This window comes from Ictalurus furcatus, chromosome 11 (assembly GCF_023375685.1).
Source record: "Ictalurus furcatus strain D&B chromosome 11, Billie_1.0, whole genome shotgun sequence".
Taxonomy (NCBI): Eukaryota; Metazoa; Chordata; class Actinopteri; order Siluriformes; family Ictaluridae; genus Ictalurus; species Ictalurus furcatus.
The window spans coordinates 15,469,992-15,480,797 of record NC_071265.1 but is presented as its reverse complement, the minus strand read 5'-3'; the positions used below and the strand labels follow the sequence as shown (position 1 = coordinate 15,480,797).

The 10,806-nt window shown below is 39.8% G+C and overlaps 1 protein-coding gene across 1 annotated transcript; it reads left to right on the top strand.

Annotated features, from left to right (window-relative positions):
• The first annotated feature begins 6,023 nt into the window (after positions 1 to 6,023).
• gpr27 (G protein-coupled receptor 27) lies at positions 6,024 to 10,181 on the top strand. Its single transcript, XM_053636345.1, has one exon. It carries the CDS (start codon positions 6,436 to 6,438, stop codon positions 7,558 to 7,560), a length of 1,125 nt encoding a protein of 374 aa, XP_053492320.1. The 5' UTR covers positions 6,024 to 6,435; the 3' UTR covers positions 7,561 to 10,181.
• Positions 10,182 to 10,806: the final 625 nt, after the last annotated feature.

Sequence of the window (10,806 nt, the reverse complement as noted above, 5' to 3'; positions counted from 1 at the left end):
TTATGAACATGAGAGATTCGCAGCATGAAAGTGCGCCTGGAAAATCTGCAGGAATTGCGTGATGAAATCATGTCAACATGGACCAGAACCTCAAAGGAATGTTTCCAACATCTTGTAGAATCGGTTTTGAGAGTAAAGAGAGGCCCTACCCAGTATTAGTATAGTGTACCGAATAAAGTGTTCAGTAACAGCATACAGCATTGCTGCCTCATAGTTCTAGGGTCCCCTTTGACATGAAGGCATACAAACGAATGAGCTAGTTAATTCCCTAGACTGTATATATGGGTGGACCTTGTAACATTGGTGGAAAAGTAAAGCCCAAAATGTCACTGAGGTCCTTTAATGGCTGGCTGCAGTAAAATTTTTAACCCTGGCCATTCCCATGTTAATGAATGGAAACAAGCCAAATTTACATTTTAATTTTGGGAGTAGTATTCTATTGTTTTTGCGAGTTCCGTTAACCTTGATATCCCCCCAGTATTTTTCCTTACAATAAACACGTTTTATATGAGTTATTTGATGATAATTAAAAGGGTGTGGTCGATGTCTAGAAATGCAGGTGATTGACAGTCTAGAAATGACAGTCTAGCCTTATGAATATGCATGACTTTTCCAACACGCACCTAAAGCTCTTCACAGTTCTATAGCAAAGCTATGTCTTGTTCTGCTGTAAACTGTTCTAATAGATCTTCAGCAGGGAGTTCTTGGCAGTCTTTCTGGTATGTTGCTCATTTTGAAGTCTAAGCTAGCTCTTTGTACTTATAACTAGCAAACCACTGTGAGTACATACAGAAACTGTCACGTTCACTTTTTCTGACGTTTGTTTGTTTATTACTTATTTAACCATTAAAGACACTCTGCAATTGCATCAGACTCCTTGGATTTGTCAAAGAAACATTTCAGTACTACAAAGTAAAGGCCTGTTCACATCAGGAACGATAACTATAAAGATAACTATAACGATATCTATAGTAGTGTCCACACCAATGCACGATATTGTTCTATTTATTCTAAGCGCGTGCTGCAGTTATGCCGTCTGCTGCATTAAATGCTCGAGCTCTTTAAAGCAGGATGGATTCTGATTGGCTGTCAAGGTTTTTATCGTTCATCAGCTGGGAAATCGTTCTGAAAGTGATTCCAACGATATCATTTCTCTGTGCCATTATCGTGATAGTTGCGGTGTGGACTCTGCTATTCTTTTATATCTAGAACGATTTTTAGAACTATATCTTTATCGTTATCATTATGGTTATCGTCATGGGTTTGAACAGGCTTTTAATGAAAAGTCTCAAAAAGATTTGTGCCTATTTTCAATACTCTGGACAAAAATTGCATCATGAAGGATTATTTAAATAATTTTAAAAAGAAAATGTAGGGAAAATAGGTAAACGACTTGTGAATCTGATTGGCTCTTGATGCTTGCTGCCAGAAATTGGAGAATCTGGGCGAAATACACCACAAACACCAACGAATGTTTTGCTGAGGACATATTAGCAAGTAAGTTAAAAGTTTACAGATCGGGTTTTTATAACAGAAATGTAGCTACTATGTAGAAATATAGCTACTATGTAGAAATGTAGCTACTATGTGGAAATATAGCTACTATGTAGAAATGAAATATAGCTACTATGTGGAAATGTAGCTACTATGTGGAAATATAGCTACTATGTAGAAATGAAATATAGCTACTATGTAGAAATGTAGCTACTATGTGGAAATATAGCTACTATGTAGAAATGAAATGTAGCTACTATGTAGAAATGTAGCTACTATGTAGAAATATAGCTACTATGTAGAAATGTAACTACTATGTAGAAATATAGCTGCTATGTGTGAATATATTTGAATTCAGCAGCTGGCACCTAAAGTAGCATTAATTAGTTAGCTAGCTAACTACCATTCAGCTGCTATTGGCCATTGTATTAAATCATATGCACACATACTGTGGTGATTGAAAGTTTGTGAACCCTTTACAATTTTCTATATATCTGCATAAATATGAACTAAAACATCATCAGACTTCTACACAAGTCCTAAAAGTAGACAAAGAACACCCAATTAAACAAATGAGACAAAAATATTATACATGGACATTTATTTAATGAAGAAAATGATCCAGTATCTGTGTGTGGCAAAAGTATTTGAACCCCTAGGATTAGCAGTTAATTTGAAGGTGAAAATAGAGTCAGGTGTTTTCAATCAATGGGATGATGATCAATTGTGAGTGAGCGCCCTGGAAGTGTGTCATGGCCTGAACAAAGGAGATTTCTGAGGACCTCAGAAAAGGAGTTGTTGATACTCATCAGGTGGAAAAGGTTACAAAACTATCTCTAAAGAATTTGGACTCCACCAATCCACAGATAGTGTACAAATGGAGACCATTTAAGACCATAGTTCCCCTCCCCAGGAGTGGTTGAAGAACAAAGATCACTCCAAGATCAAGATGTGTAACAGTCCATGAGGTGACAAAGGAACCCAGGTTAACATCTAAGCAACTAAAGGCCTCTCTCACATGGCTAATGTTAATGTTCATGAGTCCACCATCAGGAGAACACTGAACAACAGTGGTGTGCATGGCAGGGAGAACGCCACTGCTCTCCAAAAACAAACATTGTAGCACATTGTTGTAACAATCACAAGGACAAGCCAGAAGGCTATTGGAAAAGTGTTTTGTGGACGGATGAGTTCAAAATAGAATTTTTGTTGTAAATGAAAAGTGTTATATTTGGGGAAAAGAAAACACTGCATTCCACCATAAGAACCTTATCCCATCTGTGAAACATGGTAGTGGGTAGTATCATGGTTTAGGCCTGTCTTGCTGCATCTGGAATTCTAAAGGAAAATGTCAGGACATCTGTCCGTGTACTGAATCTCAAGAGCAAGTGGGCCATGCAGCGACAACGAGCATAAGCATACAAGTTGTTCTACGAAAGAATGGTTAAAGAATAAAGTTAGAGTTCTGGAATGGCCAAGTCAAAGTCCTGACCTTAATCCAATAGAAATGATGTGGAAGAACCTGAAGTAAGCAGGTCATGTGAGGAAACCCACCAACATCCCAGAGTTGAAGCTGTTCTGTACTGAGGAACGGGCTAAAATTCCTACAAGACGATGTGCAGGACTGATCAACACTTACCAGAAATGTTTAGTTGCAGTTATTACAAGGGGGTCACAACAGATACTGAAAACAAAGGTTCACATACTTTTGCCACTCACAGATCTGTAATATTGGATCATTTTCCGCAATAAATAAATGACTAAGTATAATATTGTCTCATTTGGTTAATTTTGTTCTCTTGATCTATTTTAGGACTTGTTGAAAATCTGATGATGTTTTAGGTCATATTTTTGCAGAAATATAGAAAATTCTAGAGAGTTCACAAACTTTCAAGCACCACTGTATTAATTTATTGTCTGTGGGTTTTCATAAATAAGGCATATTAATGATGTTTCAATGTCACGTTGTACATGGGAGCTCTGACAGTTCTAGCGGCAGTTCCTCTCCAGGAACTGGAACCAGGAACCCTAATGGTCATCTGTGGTCATTCATGGGTAAACCGCACCTTTCACTATAAATGAAGGCAAGGATGGCAGTTGAGAGAAGGGAGGAATATCACAGAGCAGTATGCTTTGTAATATTCCTCATGGTGACGGTAAAGGAGCTTCGTAAAATTCTCAGGGACAACATTATTAAACAACACTCAGATGTACAAAGCAGCAGAGCAGAGCCTTAGCAAAGACCTTAAACATCCCTGTCACGACAATTTGTTATATAATACGCCAGTGGAAAGTTCATGGAACCACAACTAATCTTTCCTGGACATGTATGCCATGCAAGATTTCACATTGTGCTCTCAGACTAATAATAAGGAAGATATGAGAGAAGCCAGCAGTCACTTAAAAAGAGTTGCAGACTGACTTGAAAGCAGCAGGAATACTGGTTACACACAGACCAATAAGCAATGAACTGTAGTGCAATCATCTCCATCCCTACATCCCCCGCAAACCTCCTCTGCTAAAAAAAAAATAAAAGAAGAAGCATGGAGATGCGTGTCTAAAAACAATTAGACAAATCAGCACTCTTTTGGAACAATACACTCTTGGCAGATGAAACAAAAATAGAACTATTAGAATAATTCAGCTCATCATGTTTGGAGAAAGAAGGTTTGCACATATGATCCCAACAACACCATGCCCACAATGAAGTACAGTATGGTTCTGAGAGCATCATAATATGGAGATACTTTGCTGCAAATAGTACTCGGGTATTACATATCATCAAATGGAAACATACATTGTACTGTGACATATTAGAGGAGAATTTAATATCATTGACCAAGAAACTGAATCTGGGGAAAAGATGGACGCTTCGACACGACCATAGCCAATTGCATGGCCTAGTCAATCTCCTGACATAAATCCCATTGAAAATTTATGGATTTTGAAATTGTGAGTCCATTAGAAAGACCCTTGTTACACTGGGGTATTGAAGACGATTTGCCAAGATGAATATCACAAAATTGAATCACAATGCTCTAAAAAGCTAATTACTTCTTACTGTAAATGTCTCAAAGCTGTAATTGCCAACAATGGCTTTGAAACAAAGCAGTAACATTGGTAATCTGTGGGGTCAGAATCCATCCATCCATCCATCTTCTACCGCTTACTCCTTTTCAGGGTCACGGGGGAACCTGGAGCCTATCCCAGGGAGCATGGGGCACAAGGCGGGGTACACCCTGGACAGGGTGCCAATCCATCGCAGGGCACAATCACATACACACTCACACACCCATTCATACACTACGGACACTTTAGACACGCCAATCAACCTACCATGCATGTCTTTGGACTGGGGGAGGAAACCGGGGTACTTATACATGCATACTTGTTTGTTCAAATGTATAGAAAGTCAAAGAGTAGAAAGTCAAAAGGCATCATGTGTGCAAATTTGAAGTGGAAATATGCACTAAAAGTATATTAAATAACAAAGACAAAAGTGTTTGAATACGTATTTCCCCTCACTGTACAGTATACATACGTGTCACATATTCACTTTCAGTAATTAGTCTTATCATGAATGACATGGATCTTGCTGCCTTAGAACCATGATGAAGGCTTTTTTGAGGGTGGTGGGTGTTTGGGGGTGTTTAGGGGTCCATAGGTATTACTCCAAGTTATTATACCAAATGTATTTGATCCTCCCTTAAGGAAGGACAAGAGTGTCGTTGCAATATTACTGAAACTTCTAAATAAATGTCGGTAGACGCTTTACAACTCCTAGGAATATTTGCAAGTATTTGATACTGTTCTGCTCCTTCCTGGACCTCAACAGTGTCCATGAGGACTAATGTAGGGCAAATTACAAATCAAGAAGGGCATCATCATGAACACTGGGAAGGTCTACCTGGGACATGTGACTTCACACCTCTCTGCATGGACAATGCGTGCTAACCTTATAATCATCATCATCATCATCATCATCATTGTAAATCTTATGCAAAAATGTTTCTCAGCTCCTGTCCTGTAACAGTTATAGACAACCCTGTAACAAATAATGACCTCTTTAACACGTCACTGTTGAATCAACACATGCACTGAATCCTGCTTTATATCATTAACGCCTGTCATATCAGGGTTTAATGAAGCAGTGTGTTTTAAACTGGAAACAGATGATCACTGTGAGCGAGTCTCTGTGCTCTCTGTGTCTTTAAATGCTCAGTGCAAGCGCGTTGGACTGGAGCAGAAGACGCGTTTACTTCAGTCTGTACAGGGACAGTCACCCTTGAAAAACACGAGATTACCATAGCTACAGAACACCACCTCGGATTACCAAATCTGACTCGAAACATCTGGCCAGCTGCTCATGAAGCCGAAGCGGGGTTGTGCTCTGTTTTTAGCAGAGCCCCCCTCCTCCTCCTTGTGTCCACCGCCCCCACGGAGGAAATAAACAGGAACACGGACCCTTTCTCTCCGTTACTGTCGGCTTCTGGACTTCTCGAACCTCGGCCACCGTGCTGGACGCTGAAACGCACGAGGACGCGGTGTGAAATAAAGAGCAGGATTAGGAATACGAGCCTAGAAAAGGACATTTCCTGTTCTGCGAGGATGTATCCGAAAGAGATGAGGATATGCTATGAGATTGGAATCATAGCAACTGAAGTTCTCCTCTAAAAATGACGGATTAAAAAGGTTGATGACGGATTAAATGACGGATTAAATGACGGATTAAATGGCTCGTGTGCTGGGAACACTGAATTGAAGAAGTTCAGATTACAGATGATGAACTGAGAAACGGGCATGGATGTGAATGCGTACCCTAAAGAAGGTTCTTATGTGTTGACTCAAAAATCCCTATGGACACCAGCATTTTAACGCACGCGTTTACTTGATGCTGGATTACGGAGTCGGGGTGTCGCTGTGGACAGTGCGCATGCGCAGATGGCCAACACGAGCGATCCCGGTGAAAGCAACAAGCCCTCGCTTCAGGACTATGCTATCACTGCTTCTGCTGTGAAACTGGCCTCTCTCGGTCTCATTGCAGGGGTCAGTGTGTTGGGAAACATGCTGGTCTTGCTGCTGGTGATTAAAGATCGTTCTCTTCACAAAGCACCGTATTATTTTCTTGTTGATTTGTGCTTGGGTGACATAGCGCGCTCGGCATCGTGCTTCCCATTCATGATGGCGTCTGTGGCACATGGCTCGATGTGGGCTTACGGTGCTATGAGCTGCAAAGCTGTGGCTTTTCTGTCTGCTCTGTTCTGCTTTCATGCTGCCTTCGTGTTGTTTGGTGTGAGTGTCACACGCTATATGGCCATCGCACACCACCGCTTTTATGCCAAGCGTATGACACCATGGACGTGTGCGGCCGTCATTGGTGTTTCATGGATTTTGGCAGCGGCCATGGCCCTGCCACCTGTGTTTGACATGAACACATATAGATTCATGCATGAGGAGGAGCAGTGCATGTTTGAGCAACGCTATGCGAGGGTCAACGACACGCTAGGATTCACTCTGATGTTGGCTGTGGTAGTGGGAGCCACACACGCAGTGTATGTCAAGATGCTCTGCTTCGTGTATGACCACCGCAAGATGAAGCCAGCCCAGGTAATCCCAGCTGTCAGCCACAACTGGACTTTTCATGGGCCTGGAGCCACAGGTCAAGCGGCTGCTAACTGGATCGCTGGATTTGGACATGGTCCGACACCACCCACTCTCGTGGGCATCAGGCAGGTATCACACAGTGCTAATAGAAGGCTGCTTGTCCTGGATGAGTTCAAGATGGAGAAGCGAATTGGGAAAATGTACTATATGATAACTCTGGCTTTCTTGTTACTCTGGGCACCGTACATTGTGTTGTGCTATGCGCAAGTATTGGTCAAGGAAAGTGGCATGCCGCGGGCATACGTGAATGCTGCAGTATGGCTGACTTTCGCTCAGGCAGCCACCAATCCGCTCATTTGCTTCATTTTCAACAAGGAGCTCAGGACACGATGCCGAGCCTGCTTCCCTTGCTGCTTGACTAGTCCTACACAAACGCCCATGGAGCCATATTGTGTGATCTAAAGAAAGTTTCTGGTCTACACCTACAGTATATTTTTCTCCTATTGAAGTATTCTCAAGAAATGTAGATTCATTTAAAACAACAACAACAACAACAACTTCATAAGACCAAGATAGAGCTGTAATGAACTGGTTTGACAAAAACAGGTTGTCCAACATAGTAACTTACACACAAGTTATTTAAGTGAGTAGTAAATCATTATGGTGTGTGCAGTCACAGGAAAATTATCAACGATCAGGTGGTGTGATGCATTACCACGCCTTGATTACATAACTTTTTCCTATTATTTTCCTACAACAGCACATCATAAAGTGTTGTATTCCTCTTATACCACAGTAATTTGCCAACGATTATAATTTTGTGTCTAATACCTGACGGCATAACATACTTTGTGAACTGTTTATAGTTATGTTTAATGTTGCGTAACGTCTGTGGGACAGATTAGTTCCTGTATCTAGTCTCATGTTACAGCATCTATAAACAGTTTAATTTTTATAGTAAAGAATACTTTCCCATAGTGGAAACCCTGTTACAATGCACTGATGCCCAAGACACCTGCCATAAATGTAAAACAAACATCCACTTACAGAAAGCTTCTTTCTTAAATAACACAACACATTTAAACCCGTTTATTATTAGGCTTTAAATGATGTGGCGCGTCCGCCGTTCAAGTCCCTGTGAATGAGCTGTTGCTATAGAAACGAGAGCATATCGGAATGAGCGCATTAATATAAACCTGTCATTTGAATTACAGCCAGCACTTTTGTCAGAACTGGTGTTAGAGAAAATTAATCAACACCCTGCGAACAGTCAGATTCAAGAATTCAACAGTGCTGTAGTAGAACTAAATAAAACATGAAAAGGGAAAGGGTGTAAATAATACATTGAAGGCAAAAGGAATAATGTTTTTAAAATTCTGCGTACATAAGGTGTTTCTGTATCAAAATAATAAACAGGTATCAAAATAATGATATATACTGTATAATCATGCATTATATTCATGCAGGATAAGGGTACATAATGGGATCATAAAGGAATGACAGGATCTCCTTTCACACTTCACTGTCACTGATCATACAAGACAACACTTAACATAAATGGTTTCATCCCACATGGCTGAAAGGTTTTGTTTATTGTTTTTCAAGGATTCTTTGGATAGATAAGTGTTCTCAGCTCCCCCCCCCCCACCCTTCATCCATCCATCCATCCAATGAGTAGGGAAACATTCAGTTGTATGGTTGTACATAAGACATTTCTATGTCCCAGGGGGACAAACCAAAGAACCCCAAGGGTTCTGGATTGAACCGTTTTTAAGCGTGTAACAAACACATTCATATGTTTCTCAACAAAACATACTGGCTTTTGCTGCAACTTCTGTATAATTTATTTCTACTTCTTTATATTTGCTGTGTAATATATTTGCAAAGAGCTTAACACATTTCTTTTTCATTTGGTGTGTTGGAAGTCTTTTTCTATGTGTATCTCATGGACTTCAGTGATCTGGACGATGCAGCATCTTTTCACCTTCCTGTTATTTTATAAAGTATTTTATATAAGGACTTGAACAAACTTTTATTGATGTTTTTTGTTAATAAATAATATGGACTGGTGTTACAGAGACATTTGCATTGTCTGTATTGGAAGTCAAATAAAACATTGCCATTCAAATATGGCCTATAAAATTTTGTTTATACAGTTAAGTCACTCCTATACAGCAAGCACTTTATCCTGACCAGGGTGACCGTGGCTCCTGTCCACTAGGTACAAGGCAGGAATGCATGCTGGATGGGATGCCAGTCTTTCTCAGGGCTCCATGAACACACGTCCACATTCATTTTAGATAAGTGCCGTTATTGAGAGCCAGACCCTGTGTTCTGGGGAAAGACTCTGGCTCCACCATTATCCTTACTTAGGATAAAGCGATTATTGAATTTGAATGTCAGTGAATGAATTCATCTAGAAATTGGTAGAATGTTCTTCATACAAAATGTCAAGTTTGTAGTTATATTTTTGTCTGCCATGTTTTCTTTTTTTGTTTTTTTTGCTAATGTTATTTTTATTTATATCTTAGTGTGTTGCTGAATCTGAAATCCAAGGGACCAGGCATATATACGGGGTTACAATGTTGTTTCATTTGCACTCCTATGTTGTGTTTCACCCCCTTAGACTAACTCGTTTCAACTAAGGTTATGCTCTCTGAATTTGTTCTTGGGCCAACTGAGCAGAGGTGGAAGTGATTTTTAATGCCATTTGCTCCTTTTAGCAGAAGCAAATGTTATTTAAAGCACCTGCGAAGGCTACAAAGAACGCATTGTATTCAACTGTCCATTGATTATAGAGTTTTTATTCCCTGCATCATGTGGAAATAGGTGTTTTCACAAAGGCTTCACTAAAATAAATAAGCCAAACGTGCCTTTCAGCTGCGACTGAAACTCCACTCTATCCATTATGCTGCCTGTCATCCTTCTTCTACAGCTCAGCTTTGAAAACGACTGAATCAACACTGGCATTTCCGCAAGCTATTTTCATCTTTGTCAAGGACTATAGTAGATTAGTATATACAAAGCACATCCTTCAGAAAAAAAAAACAACAACCTGGTGTTATTTGGCCATTCAGCATATTTTAAACCTTTTTCATTTCCCCCAAACCAAGTGTGTTAGGCAGAGCGGTACTTATTAATGCATTATAATGGACTTTGGCAAAATGGCCAAACAGTTAAAATTGTTTAGAATATTTATAGAAATACAGACAACGTAAAAACAACATTTTTACCATTTGGAGAATCTGAAGCAATAAAATATCAAAACAATGCAGCCATTTGTACCAAATTGTATCATTTTCCAATTCTCTATTAGTATATATACATATCAAAAACACGAGTGAGTCACAAGCTTACTTGATTGCTTAATCGATCAATCAATCAGCCAACCAATGTACTGTTTGTATGTATGTAATTAAGATTAAGATTCTAACATCCACTGTCATACTATAAAGTCTATGAAATAGTGGAACGACCAATTCAGCTTCCATGTTTCCTGTCTAAGAAAGGAGCTTTTAATGTACAGTATATCAGTCAGGCTGCCATCGTGCCAGTACAGCTACATCACTCATTTGTAATGATAAAGTTTGCTGTCTGGCTAATAAGCAGCTTTACAGTGCCCTTTCAGTGATGTATTGACTGGTTTGCTTCAGTGGATCACTCACTGCTATTGACAAAATTGCTTTTGTTTGGATTAGAACCAGCTGC